The following is a 14,424-nucleotide window of genomic DNA, read 5'->3' on the forward strand; positions in this document are numbered from 1 at the left end:
AAAAAATCCTGTTAATGCTTTCCAAATCTTGATGGATGCAAGGAGACGCTATGACAAATACCCTCCTCTAAGGTACGTTATTTAATCATTTTCATTTAGTACTTGGTTAATTAAAATCGCAATATATGCATAAAACTTTGATTGATAAATTAAATTGTATTAATGTAACGTGCTTATAAAAAACAAACACGTATTGTCGAATGTATGTAGTACCGGTACATTGATCGTAAGAGAATGGATTTATGTACGAGCTGTTTATTTTTATTTTCCCTTTAAACCGAAAGTAGAAAATGTACATGTTTTATGTTGATTGTTCATTGAGGAAAACACGGAAAAAGACAGACTGTTTAATAATGTCATTGAGTCATTAAAGAAAAGAAAAGTTGGATTCTCTTCTCACCAAATAGAAAACATTGGCAGGGATGTTGTTAACACAATAACAAACACCATGTGGTTTTTAGACCCATTCATTGACAAACTGAAGGATCGTAGTGTTAACATCCCTGCCATGTTTAAGGAACTTACTGGATACAGAAACATAAAGAAACAACATCAAAAAGCTCCACAGGTACGTAACAGTTTTGAGGATATATGACTTAATTAAAGTAAGCTTGCATAGTCCATCCACATGTTATTCTATAATTCATGATACTGTAATTATAATCCATATTATTGTATTATTAGTATAACAATGATACTTCATTTAAAATATTATTAAAAGTTTGTTTGCGTTTATGAATGTGTACAGTGTAATGATAGAGTTTTTTCTCATTTAAAAAAGAACCAATACACATTTATTTGAGTTTTTTACTCAAATAAATGTGTATTGGTTCTTTTTTAAATGAAAATGCAATGACTATTGAAATGTGAAAAAAGACAGAAAAAATTCATTGACTATAATAAAATGATGATTAAACTTTACAATAAAAATTTCGTAAAATATATTTTACAGTTGGTGACCTCTGAACTAAAGGAAAAGACAGAAAACCTTGCAGAGCTTCTGCTTATTCCATGGATCTTGTGCAAGGATTTTGCATCATTCTACACAGCTGTCAAGGATCTTGTAACAGGCCTGCAGAAATACTTGTCATATATGTCTGGAATGAAGGAGAGAACTGCACAGAATCTAAGAAAATCAGAGCCTGTGAGAAGTTTTAAAGACAACTGGAGTCTCAAAAAAGTTGGAAAGGTGAAGGATGTGAAGGATGAATACAAGAAACTTGATGATTTTTTGAAGAACTTACACGGCAAAAGACTTGATCGACTTCGAACCAGAGGACAAAACTGAGCGAAGGAAGTGGTATGATAACTTGTACTTATCTTTTGACATTTCATTGTTTACCTACAGATATGGTAACTATCTGGGAAATGTGAATTTAGTGTGGAAAGTAAATGAAGAGGACACTCAGCAGTCGACATCTATGGAAATTGGGATTGTGAACAAAATAAGAGAAAGTATACCTAAATATGCTACAAGACAAATGCAGAAAGACTTTATTCTCAAATACCATAAGCATTCAGGGGGAAGTAAATCAATTTTGAGAAACATGTATCAATTTCTTACAGACTATGAGTACACACCTGAAAATAAGCAAACGGCACAAATTGACCTGCGTACTAGTAAAATTTTACTGGAACTAGACGACACAGAGTTGATCTTTGATCTTCGTAAGAATAATGTGATCCCAGACTTGAGCCATTCTGGAGTGAACTAGGGAAATTCTTGGATGAAAAGTCGGTGGTTCATGAAAGGAGGCATACAGACACCCAGTATATGCCCTTTGCTATGTCTGTAGAAGACTTGCGAAACCAGATTATCAAACGCTTACCTGAAGGAACCCCAGCACCTTCGACTTCTTGGATTAGATTAAACTTTTGTCCTTCAAATCCGATGCACATTGCACAATTCTGCCCAAAATTATACAGGAAAATTCAACGTAAAGTTTGCGGTTCAACAAAGACTTCTGAGAGTCCAGCATGCTGACCTACCTTATGGAAAACATCAGTTTTACTTATTAAAAGATTTTGCCTGCAAATGGAGAGACCATGTTGTTTTACAGAGCCTGGATGACAAAGCTATTGTTCCAATTGGTGAACCAGGGCAAGCAGTGTTAACTGGTGTCAGAGCACATCATGGAGGACTAGTTTCAGATCCTAGGCAAAACTTGGCCCTTGATCATGATTTCCATGTGGCTGGAATTGTTCCAAGTGTTTGTTTTGTTGTTGATGTTCCAGTAAATAGGGTCTGTAAGTCTCGTCAGCTGACCAACGAGATTTGACGAGATTATTAACTTCCGGGTACCTCGAGCGATATGGCGTTATCGATATTGTATTGGGCAAACTATGTCGAGGGTTTAACAAAGATTAAAAGGAAAAGTGAAGCTGCAGTTGAGTCTCAGAGGGTTCTCCGTTTCGCGTTTGACGAGTTGCGTGTCATTACTGCCAATGTTCAAGCATCAATGAGGGACACATCATACAAAGTTCAGGTGCGTTGTTGATTTGTTACTCACGTATAGGCTTATTCTCTTTTGAGAAGTGGACAGGCATAGCCTACATCTTAAAAGAGAATTAGTATAGGCTTTAACATATCTTTTACTCTTTTGATAAAAAAAATCATTAACATTTCGAAAGATTGCTCCTTAAATGATGTAATCATACTTGAAAACAAAACAAACCATTTTTCTAACGTTATCGTAAATGCATAAACAAATCTGCAAGCAAGCACAGACATACCTATATATCTGATTATTGGATAATTCTATTGTAGCACACGTGTATGATTAGATTGTGTGTATGAATTACAACAGATTGAGAAAGATTAAATTTTTCGTCTGTTGACAAGTGTAGGTACATGTACATGTATTGTATCTCTTTTTAATGTTATAATGCATTGCAATAGATATTCCTTGAATCTGAAGATAACGGTGTGGTGGAGTCATCATCATGCGAGTGTCCTATGGGGAGGTATAAGTGTCATCATGTGGCAGCAACTCTCCTTTATGGGCAAGTGTTCTGGTATATCAATATATTATTGTAAAATGTGGTTAATGTTTGAAAATCATTGGACAATCTGTTCACTTTTGATCATGTGTATTAGATGTCAACTCAAGTTAGTAAATAATGAGTGAAAATTCTTCAGATATCATTATAAAATGCAACATGCATTTCTCATAATTGCTGTATATTCAGTTGTTTTTCCATCAAATATTTTTTACCATAATTCTTTATAAATTGCAGATATAAGAAGGCAAGCAAAACCGACATAAAATGCAGTTGGTTAAAACATCCAAAGTCAGCACAGCCAAAGATGACAACAACCATGGAGGAATTATTTCCACCAAAACAACCAGGATACAGGTACATGTAGTTTTTTTTTATTTTCAAAGCAATGTTTCAACAAAAAATACTTGATTTAAGTAAAAATTGTGGATATTTATATATCTAATATCACACACACACTTATAGAGCCTTAAAACGTGTGGTGACGGATGAAGACCGATTATATTTTTATAATCAACTTAGCCAATTAGGCAGATTTACAGGTTCTCCCAGTTCATGTTCAATTTCTTCCCTTTTAATATGTTCTCACGTTGGATGTATTCATTGTCTTTTTTTTTTATAACTTGATTTGTTGGGGGGGGGGGGTGTTGACTTTTTTTTTTTTTTCAGATTTATCATTATAAGATACTTTTTTGTGTATCTGGAATTTTGATATTAAATGTACTTTGATATTAGTGTTATTTTTTGGTTGTATTAAGCCATGGCTGTTATAACAATTTACTAAAAATGAATCAGACAAGCATATTTGTATTGACACAAATGCTTGCAGTATATTTAATTTCAATATTTGTAATGTCAAATGTCAACGAACAAAAACCGAAGGTTCTTATTTAACAATATTCTCATAAGTTAATGCCAAGCAGAAACATGCACTTTGTGAATTTTATTTCAGACCAAAATATTTCTGATTTAATTTATTTGTACAGCAATGCACTGGATTCTGTCAAAAGAACCCACAACTGAAGATAGTCCTGTTGTCTTGATACAAGAACTATTTCAAAGTAAAGATTTCTTGGATGCTGAATGCAAGGAATCCTTTTTAAGGCATGTTTAAACCTAATATTTTGACAGCACTTTTATATTGCACTGTATCAATAATATTCTAATCAAGCCCATGATACATATATCAGCTTTTTCCCTTAAATATATCTTCTAACAGAATCACTATCTAATTAAAAACCATGATTATAGGGAGAAGCTTTCAATGTCCCCAGAGCAAATTATCCAGACTGCATGGACCACAATAGGGCAGAGGGAAAATACCTTGTGGGCCAAAGTTCGCAAGCTGCGTTTCACAGCATCCAATTTTGGACAGATTGTTGCAGCTGTTCGAAAAAACAGGTATGATTTTCAAAAAACCTCATTAGTAAAGATGCATTACTAAATATTTAAAGATACTTAGTTTAAAGATATCAGTTTTTCTGAATTTTTAAAATCACACACTATTGAGAATATGATGTAAATTCTTCAACAGTAGCCCTGAACATATTTGAAAAAGCCATATATCTTACTTCGATGATTTCTTCATTTTAATGATCTACTTGAAAAAAATAAAAATAAAATTGACACCATATTGTGCTATTCAATAAATGATAAAACTACAGTAGCTTTATTTTATTTTAGAGTATGTTTTTTAAAATAACAAGATTTAGATCATTTCAAAATATTTTAGGTTAAACATGTCCTTGAAAAAAAGACTACTGAGTGCATACAACTTGGAAAAAAAGAGCACCAATCCAATGGGGACTTGCCCATGAGAAGACTGCAATACAAGAATACTGCAAGGTCTTTGAAGTGAATGTTTTAGAGACAGGTAATTTTTTTTTAAGGATTTAATAGTTTATTGAGTTTGTTTGAAATTGTCATTATATTTGTGCAATTATAAATTGTTAAAAAATATGTTAAAACATTATTTACCATTAATTCTAGATAACCTAATTATTGACGACAATCCCCGCCTTTATATGTTTAAGACACATCATCTAAAAGTACTAAAAACTAAATACAGCACTGCATGCAATTCCTTTAATAATTTGAATAACCATTATTAAATATTGTTGTAGGAATTTGGCTTCATGAGTCTGGGCTACTTGGAGCCTCTCCAGATGGCTTTGTTCAAGGAAATCCAAAGAACATCACTGAACGAGTCCATCAACAAGAAAAGAACTCAACATTGCTGTCACCTGACATTGTTGAGGTGAAATGTCCATTTTCTGCCAGATCAATGACAATCAAAGAAGCTTGTTCAAATGTGAAGGATTTCTTTCTTGGTAAGCTAGCTAAAAAACCTATAAATTTATATTGTATGGGGATTTAATCTTGAATTGTGCACATTTATTAATAAATATATTGTAATACAAATGTACTTATATGAAAATATACATGTATGTGTCCTATTTGAGCTTTATTGAAGATTCATTGATGAAATATTATCAAAAATGTTCATGGTAACATTTCAATAACTTGCACTTCATTCTGAATATTGAAGTACTTTTATGACTAAACCTCTTATTTACATGCTGTCACTGCTATTCTACATGTAACTAATATATGAAATGACACTTCCCATTTCTAGATTGTAATCCAAGTGATAATTCACTTCACCTCAGAACACAACATGATTATTGGCACCAGATCCAAGGACAGTTGTACCTGACAGGAACACAGTGCTGTGACTTAGTAGTGTGGACTCAGGCAGACATTCAAGTTGTTCGTATCGAGAAAGATGCATCATGGTCATCAAACATCTTGAACATGATCGAGTTTTATTATAAAGTGTTTCTGCCAAGTTTATGATTCATTTTGTCTGTTATTCTTTGTCTGCATGTCTGTGGTATAATAAATAAATAAAATAAATGAGAAAATGGTTCAGTAACTTTTGTTAATCAAACCACAAGCCACGATACAGAGTTTGCATAGTTTTTTTCTTATGACATGATGTACATATTGGCTTTTGTTTGCGACGATGCTATACCAATAGAATTAATTAAACAAAGAATCTTAACTTTATTATCTCACATGTACATATGCATAGAAAATATAGTACACTGTGTTAACTAGAGGGTTGCAAATTCTAGATATGCATTTATTAACATAAGCATTGACCTACTGAATAGGTTCTTCAATGTCATACTTTTCTGCAATCTCTTTCAAAAGGGGAGCCTGTAAATTAACAAGGGCCACACAAAGTTGAAATATTTTAGTGGATAGGTGTCTATACTGTGACGGAATATGGCTCAGAATTTCAAAGTTCTTTATTCTTTCATTTGCCCGCTCCACATGGATTCTGCTTCTGCCTATTTTATAGCACAGTTGAGCTTCTTCCTTAGTGAAATGTGATTTGCTAGTGAGGAAAGGCGGGATATTTAGGGTGACACCATTTGGAAGTTTGTCAAAAATGTTGAATCCTTTGTCAGCCAGGATCATATCACCAGCTTGCAGCTTCTCTAATATGCCACAATGGTCCACTATTGCGGAGTCTGAGGTTGATCCAGGATAAAGATCGGAACAGAACACAAGAGCAGCATTAGGTGCAACACAAGTTAAAGCCTTTACTGTGTGGTGACTCTTGTAGTTACTGTATGCCAGTGACTGGCTATTCATATCTGTTGGGATGTCTTGTGTCACTTCTGTGGCGTCCATTGCAATTCTAGCCGATGAAAATTCTTCAAATGACTTTGGCATGGATCCTTGGCATTTCAGTTGACTTGGTATTCCGACAGCTTTCATGACCCCTTCAAACAAAATTTCATGCAGGGCATGCACAAATGTGTTGATAATATTGGACACAGTAGCACGACTAGTGTTGAACCTCTCTGCTAAATCAAGGTCCCTGCAGTTGAGTCGTAACTTCATTAATGTCATCAACAACTGATCGCTGACACTAAAGTTCACCACAGTCCAACCACCATAATAATTGAACGGGCCCATTCTCTCCACGAGGTTCTCCAAAATGTAAAAGGTATCTGCAGAAAATGATGTATACAGCAGCATCTGTACAAAAAGAAACCAACAACAACAATCACATTTATGTTATTAAAATACTGTTGAATAAAGTTTTCAAATATGCAAGCCAATAAGGAAATCTTTATACATGTACTGCAAAAATCTATAGTTTTCATTGTAACATACCTTTTCAGGGTCATTAATTATGTTCCCAATTGTCATGGACGGTTTTTTAAGCTTCAGCATGTTAATTTCTTGCTGCAACTTTACTAATTCCTCTTCCATATGTTTAAGGGATGCTGGAAGAATAACAACTGTTTACAATATATAAAGTCCCTAGTATACATGTTTATAAATATACAAACACATAGAAACACTTTGCTTGGAAGCATAAAAACACCGATAAAGGAGTATCACATTTTCTGTTTAATGTAAAAGTACTAAACGTATATATACATTGTACATGCATTTGTATCTGGTTGTGTTAACACATTTTACACCATGTCGGTACCTTTATTATGTTGAGGACTTCAAGTTGCATACTCGTGATCATGAAGTACAGTTATGCTGTCTGGTACAGTAATATTGGAATTGGCCTCAACTTCAGCCTCAGCTCCCACATCTATGTTTGAAGCAGATATTTCCTCTACAGCAGGTTTCATAATTTTGCGTCTATGAAGAAATAAGAGACTAGCATATTACATGATCTGCCTTTTCACTTGATGCTGCTATAGTATTGCATTTTCTTCTTGTGAATTTTCAGTAAAATATTTTTTTAATGCACGCACCAGTATGTAAAATGAATGTTCAATCAGATCATTATAAACATACAATATTCATGTGCATATTCATTGTAGATGGATAACCTGCATGTACTTAAATCTGACATTATATCTTCACATTTATCTTTTGCATTACAGTTTACATGTAAACATGTTTTATAAATACATATAATATATGATAACACAATCTGTCTCCTAAATGTAATCATACATGTATGTAGTATAACTGGTAATGAAATATTTGTATTTTGTGGAACTGCGGATTTTCTGATACCTTTTTGGTATGGCTACATCTGGAAAACATCCAAAGTTTTTACTATAACTGAATATAGTTGGTCCATTCTCTTTCTTGCCATCGAGAAAATGGCAGCTGCAAATCCTGTCATTTGGATTATAATCTCTGTCTGCTCTCCTAAAATTACGTGTTTTAACGATAAGTAAAATGTTTAGGCTCAAGTATTCTTAATTGTGCATTAAACTCAAATGAAATCTTTAATCAATCATTTATTTAAACCTTTTAATCAATTTAATAGGGTTTTTTTGTTCGGTAGTTTTGACCTGTTGACGTCTGCAACTCTCTTTGACTTTTCAGATATATATTTTGTTATGATTACTTACCTACATCGTTCAACCCATCGTTTCCTTTCCCTGACGTCGGTCGGAAATCGGTATAAATTGCACTGCAACTTTTTACCGGTCTTGTGTGTGCAACCGATGGCAAAACAATATACCATATTATTTCTCTATTTGTTTACCGAGTAGAGGTACCCGGAAGTGGTAAAGCGAAAGTGAAACCAAACGAGACTTACAGACCCTATTCCAAAGACAGCTTTTACAATGGAACAGTACATGTTACTGTAAAAGAAAAGGTGTTCGAACCATCATCTCCTTTGTGACACAGCACTGAATCAATTTCCATAGTGCGAAAGTATTTTTCACACAATGATGTTGACATGGAAAAACCTATTCTATTGAGAATAACTGATGGCGGTCCTGATCATAGAACCACGTACAGATCTGTGCAGTTGTGTTGTCTTCTTGAATTTATTGCATTGGACTTGGACTTTTTTGCTTGCATCAGAACAGCTCCATCAGCAAGTTACTACAATCCAGCTGAGCGATGCATGTCTACTCTAAATATAGCTCTTCAAAATGTTGCTCTTCAGCGTGGACGAATGATTCCTGGACTTGAAATGCAGACAAAATCATTTACCTCTTTGTCAAAACTAAGAAATGCTGCAACTAAAAATGCATGTTTAAAGAAGGAATACAAGAAAGCTATGTCAGTACCAATTGAAATTTTGAAAGAAAGATTCTCCAGGCTGAAATGGAAGGGGGAAAGTGTTGTCGTTCATGATGCTGCACAGGAAGACATGATGGTTGATCTCTACAACATCTTTCTTCTGATTGATGATGAAGTGAAACCTGAACACGTCTCCAATTTGAGGATGTTGAAATCAGAAAAGATAGATGCATTCCTAGCGAAACATGCACAATCAAGGCACTACAGCTACCAGGTATCATATTTCATACAAGTGATTTGTGTTTGTTAAATGAGTTTTAACAATTCTGTTACAGTTTGCTAAGCATTGTTTTCAAAAGTTTCATTTTCATTTGTAATGTACCAAATTGAGACATTTTTTGTATATTTACAGATTAAGAAGTGTACAGAAGCTGACTGTGCATACTGCACTTTGAACCCCCCACGCCTTTCCCAGGAGATGCTGAAAGATCTCCATTTCATACCTGATCCTGTCTTGAAAGAAGATGGTGTGTTTAAGTCTAATGAAGAGACATATGGTACACCGACTACAGATAAAGATCGTCCTAGTCTGCAGGAAAAGGTGACAACAACTGAGCGAGACAAACAACTGAAAAATCTCTTGGTTGCGAGTGAGTATTTGACATTATTAAAAAAAAAATTTACAAAAATAAAATTATCTAAAACGCAGATATTAAACTTTTATGTTAACTTTTGCATTGAACTGTCAATGAGATTAAGAAATTGATTTATGTAAATTATTTCTTTATTGATGTGCATGCAATTATAATTATTAAGTTATAAGCAGAGGTATTTGATTAAGACATATTCTTTAAGTATTTTTATTTTTTTGTAGCCAAAGTCAGAGATTTTGTTGTTTGTTGCGAGTGTGGCAAGCGTAGAGTTGTATATTCCTCCAGAAAGCTTAGCGCTGCTGAGGAGAGGGCTCTTATTAGACTTCAGGAAGAACTACTGTACATCTGTGGAAGTCCGCTGTTCCCTGGTGGAGAATTTCAGGATAAGATTGTAGTGCGAGAAGGGATTAATTGCCAGGCGCCAATAGAGACAACATACTATGCAGGTATAAAATGTATCTTTTTGAAATTATTTGAAAATGAACACTGTTAATCATTACTAAAATCCAGTGACAAACAACAATTTTTGACCAAGCTAGATATTATAAGAAACATGCATCATGTGCATTAAAAGTTGTGGTTTTAAAATTGACAATCTTTTGCAGGAAAAACACAGCTATTTGATGGAATTTGCTTCCATTGTGGAGATATTGAGCCAACCTCAACCCCAGAAATAGAATCCTTGAAGAGGAAGCATGGGATTGTAAGACCCATTTGCAAAACCTGTTTGCAAATGGGCCACCCAGTTGTGACCAGAAATGCTTTAAAAAAGCAAAAAACAAAATAAAAAAAATAACGGAAACAAATCTGTTTTATTTTTATTTTTTTTCCCCGACAGAGATTTTTCAATCTTTTATTTTTATTTTTTTTTCCTCCTCCTACCGAAACTGTTTTAAAAATATTTCGTAAATCTAAAAATAAAAAAAAATGCTGGCCTAATTTCAAGTTCAATATATACGGGGTAGTGTTGTTCTAGTCGGAATTTTACACCGTAAACAACGACAGAGGAAAGCCTAGCCGAGAAATAAAAGCAAATTTACATACCTTTTAGCAAATGATTGATAAAACATCTCCCCCAGTATTCTTATGTTCAATTCTAAATAAATCACACCACAATACTTTATTAGAGTTCTTAGATTCGTTAAATTTTGAATTTGAATTACAATGCTTTCCGATCAAAATCACACGACATTCAACTTTTAGTCATGACGTCATCAATGTGTAAATCTACGTAGCACAAACTAATTTCTGGATAAAAAAGTGTTTTCAGTTTTTTTTATTTGTTTTTGATCAACGTTTCGTTTCTTAGATATTTGAATATGTATATGCCCAGATAGCAAGCTTATATTGGCCCAGCGTTGGCCCGATGTTATCATTTATGTGGGCCCGATGTTGGAAAATAACATCGGCCCAATGTAATTTTGCTCATCGGCGCAGCATTGCACCAACACGCTGGCGTGACGTTGGCCCATTGTCAGTAGATTGACAGTTTTAATGTTGGCCCAATGTTGGGGCAACGATTTAATCCAACCAATATTCCCCAAACTTAGTCCTTATAAAACAATCTCACAAAGATTAACAGTAAGTCTAATCTTTATTGTTTTCTCACAGAAATATAATCAATATTCAAATTTTCAAATGGTTTTTTATAGTCGATCTATATACTTCCACATCCCTTCAATCTTCTTCATTTGTTTTCTTTACTCCTATTTTCATCCCCTTTCCCAATCAGATGAATAACGAATCACAGTAAATGCGTTTGGTCACTATGTTTAGTTCAGTTCCACTTTAGTTCTCTAGTTCTGACCTCGTTGATAACTTCAAAAGCCCGTTTCTGCAAAATGCTGCTGTAAATTTAAAAAATAATCATATAAAATGGAAAAAAATAAATTGATATAAATAGAATTGCATTTACATTATAAAAATAATAATGCAGAAAAAATCCTCAATATATAACGATTTAAAACAAATAAATTTGTTTGCGGGAAGGGGGTCTATTTTACTGTGCACAGTTTTAATATGTGTATCAGAAATTTTTTTCCAACATTACTGCTTTTTTACTGTGAATAAGTCAATTTGAATTTTCCGGGGAGGAGGCCAGGGGCGCGGGGGGGGGGGGGGGTCTTGATATATCCGACCTTCTTTAGATCCGTGTAAGACCCACAGCTTCTGATCTAATATTATCAGCATATCATGCCGATGATTTATCATACAAACATACGAGAGAAGTATTTAATAAAGCTGCATTGAGGATAATTATATCATTTTGCCATGACATATTCTGATCATCTCACATCATTGATAAAAAACTGTGCCTTTAATCCCTACCCTAAATATTGAATATTATCATAATATTAAATTCAGTTACCTTAGATGTTCCTTAACTTGAGCCGATAAACTGCATGGTTCTATTCATCTTCACAAATAATATAGGAGACAGCCATGTCACCGAGTTTGAACATCAGCAGGAGGATGTCTGTACAAAAAATTGCCTTTAATTTGCTTTCAAATTTTCATTTAAAAGTATTGAGAACATTATTGTATAATAATCACCCATATATGATAAAAATCTGTAAAAGAACATCTGCATACTTACATTATTCCTACAGGCAGCCATGATGATAGCATAAGATCAAGTTACTCTGATGGATTTGTCAAAAATGACATCACAGTTCTTTTGGCGGTAATGTTTCATTCACGAGTTCAGAAAAGTTACTATGCATTGATGCTGCATTTCATTCAAAGTGTAGACAAGTAAAATGCTTCATGATGGACACACATAATATAGTCATGTACATTTTTAAAAAATTAACTAAAATTCTAAATCTGAAATTCATTTGAATACATTTATATTTATAGTAACCGTTATATTTTACACATTTCACACATTTTAGTCCGTCGGCCCGACATCGGTGCAGTGTATTCGCGCCCACCGAGATCAATTTGATATTGGCCCAATGTTGGCACAATGTTTATGTTCCAACGTTGGATGAACTACGTTGATCCAATATTGGAACGATGCCAATGCACCAACAGTGATAAATACAAGGTTGGTCCAATGTTGGTCCAACGTCGTTCAACCAACAGCGATATGTAGCCAACCTTACAACCATAAGCCAACGTTGGGCCAACATAAGCTTGCTATCTGGGTGTACATAAGATTTGTGATTTCACGGAATTACATGCAACTCAGATTCCATATGCTTCATCAACACCCCCGCGAAGTCCTGTAACTGGGTTAAAAAAACCATGAGAGAAAGTTTATGATCCTTTTTCTGTTAATCAAGGAATGACAGGTTTAACATATTTTTGCCCTCACGATGGAATTGAATTCAGATTGAAAGAAAATAACGACCGTCATATGGCTACCGCTCATCTTCCTCCTATCAGTACCATTTTTAATATAACATAGAAAAAAATCCCTATAAAGGACATTTAAAGACACTTTTTATGTCATCTGAGTCACTCAGGTGACCTATTGGCTTTTGTCCGGCGTCGTGCGTAAACAATTTTACATGTTTAATTTCTTCTTGAAAAGAATCAGGCCAATTGTTACTATTTTTGGTGTGAAGCATCTCTATGGTAAGAAGAATCAAAAGTGTGAAATCCATGGCTCTTCCACCCCTGGGCGGGGCCAAATGTGAAAAACCCCCAAAATTTTCAAAAATCTTCTCTACTCCCACGCATGTGAGGAAAAAACTGGTTGCATGGATATGATGTCCATGAAGCCCTTTACTAAAATTAAGAAATTTATTGCCCCTCGCTCGGGGGTTTTGGCTCTAGGGTGGAGCCAATATAGCCAAATAGTAAAAATGTATTAAATCTTAGAAAATCTTCTTTTCTATTCCCATATGTCTTTGTTAAAAACTAAATGCATGATTATGATGTCCATTAGGCCCTCTATCATAATTGTGAAATTCATGACCCCTTGGTCAGGGGTTCAGGCTCTAAGGTGGGGCCAATATGGCCAAATAGTAAAAATGTATTAAATCTTAGAAAATCTTCTTTTCTAATTCATGACCCCTGGGTCAGGGGATCTAGGTTCAGGACATGAAGGGGGAGGGGGGGGGGCAATATGGCAATAGGCCCTATAGTGTTAATGCATACCATGTTGAAAAAGTCTTTTTCTTCTCTATTCTCACACATCTGTATATAAAACTGACTAATAATTATGTTTACCAGGAAGTCCTCTACTGAAATTTTAATTTTCATGGCCCCTCAAGGATGGGTTTTGACTCTAGGGCAGGGCCAAAATGGATGTATAGATGTTAATGCATATAACGTTAAAAAATTATCTTCCTTACTCCCACACACCTCAAAAGAAAACTGAATTCATGATTTTGTAGACCTGTAGCTCTTTTCACAAAAAAAAAAACTTACGATTAATTTGTATCGTAAGTGAAAACTTAAGTTTTTGTTCATTTTCACAAATTTTTTTTACATGAATCTTAAGTGTAAAATTTGTCGTAACTTTACGAGAGCTTATACCCCCTCTTAAGTGAAAAAATAAAAACTTAAGTGCAAATATTTTGTCGTAAGATTATTAATTGACAACAAAAATGGCTGCCTTTTTTCTGCTTTTTGAAAACGATCGAGTATTGAGACGAGAATGTATTTTTTTTCGGGACCGAATTAATCCACTCGACAGATATACGGACGTAGATTTGGTTGCACGATACCGTTTTCTTGTTCAGCATCCAACCTTTTAGATCATGTGCGATTCCTGTTTGCATCCAAGTAA

At 34.3% G+C, this 14,424-nt stretch overlaps 3 protein-coding genes and 1 long non-coding RNA gene across 9 annotated transcripts; 2 read left to right on the forward strand and 2 right to left on the reverse strand.

Moving 5' to 3' along the window:
• Nucleotides 1-301: 301 nt before the first annotated feature.
• Nucleotides 302-5,926, forward strand: LOC117690063 (uncharacterized). Of its 5 annotated transcripts, XM_066070875.1 has the most exons (10): nt 303-568; nt 953-2,486; nt 2,900-3,003; nt 3,238-3,357; nt 3,466-3,542; nt 3,987-4,108; nt 4,256-4,401; nt 4,733-4,873; nt 5,124-5,330; nt 5,636-5,926. In XM_066070875.1, exons 2-8 carry the CDS (start codon nt 2,313-2,315, stop codon nt 4,815-4,817), a joined length of 828 nt encoding a protein of 275 aa, XP_065926947.1. In that variant the 5' UTR covers nt 303-568; nt 953-2,312; the 3' UTR covers nt 4,818-4,873; nt 5,124-5,330; nt 5,636-5,926. The 5 variants fall into 5 exon arrangements, 4 of the variants coding, with proteins under 4 accessions (XP_065926957.1, XP_065926952.1, XP_065926947.1 ...); XR_010709175.1 differs by lacking the exon at nt 3,466-3,542 and having other exon boundaries at nt 302-568; nt 2,900-3,015; XM_066070885.1 differs by lacking the exon at nt 3,466-3,542 and having other exon boundaries at nt 302-568; nt 3,238-3,363.
• A 145-nt stretch (nt 5,927-6,071) lies between these two features.
• LOC105347234 (uncharacterized) lies at nt 6,072-8,600 on the reverse strand. 2 transcript variants are annotated; one of them, XM_034453124.2, is made up of 5 exons: nt 8,406-8,600; nt 8,062-8,199; nt 7,517-7,677; nt 7,192-7,304; nt 6,072-7,053 (listed from the first exon to the last, which is right to left on the reverse strand). In XM_034453124.2, exons 4-5 carry the CDS (start codon nt 7,288-7,290, stop codon nt 6,166-6,168), a joined length of 987 nt encoding a protein of 328 aa, XP_034309015.2. In that variant the 5' UTR covers nt 7,291-7,304; nt 7,517-7,677; nt 8,062-8,199; nt 8,406-8,600; the 3' UTR covers nt 6,072-6,165. The 2 variants fall into 2 exon arrangements, with proteins under 2 accessions (XP_034309015.2, XP_065926941.1); XM_066070869.1 differs by lacking the exon at nt 8,406-8,600 and having other exon boundaries at nt 8,062-8,399.
• Nucleotides 8,601-8,702: 102 nt separating this feature from the next.
• LOC136273930 (uncharacterized) lies at nt 8,703-10,480 on the forward strand. The gene is made up of 4 exons (XM_066079658.1): nt 8,703-9,304; nt 9,443-9,680; nt 9,905-10,129; nt 10,289-10,480. The coding sequence occupies exons 1-4, from the start codon at nt 8,741-8,743 to the stop codon at nt 10,468-10,470; spliced, it is 1,209 nt and encodes a 402-aa protein (XP_065935730.1). The 5' UTR covers nt 8,703-8,740; the 3' UTR covers nt 10,471-10,480.
• Nucleotides 10,481-11,258: 778 nt separating this feature from the next.
• Nucleotides 11,259-12,835, reverse strand: LOC117680940 (uncharacterized). The gene is made up of 3 exons (XR_010709176.1): nt 12,280-12,835; nt 12,052-12,159; nt 11,259-11,530 (listed from the first exon to the last, which is right to left on the reverse strand). It is a non-coding gene; the product is annotated as an uncharacterized lncRNA (long non-coding RNA).
• Nucleotides 12,836-14,424: the final 1,589 nt, after the last annotated feature.

Source organism: Magallana gigas, chromosome 1, assembly GCF_963853765.1.
Source record: "Magallana gigas chromosome 1, xbMagGiga1.1, whole genome shotgun sequence".
NCBI classification, from domain to species: domain Eukaryota; kingdom Metazoa; phylum Mollusca; class Bivalvia; order Ostreida; family Ostreidae; genus Magallana; species Magallana gigas.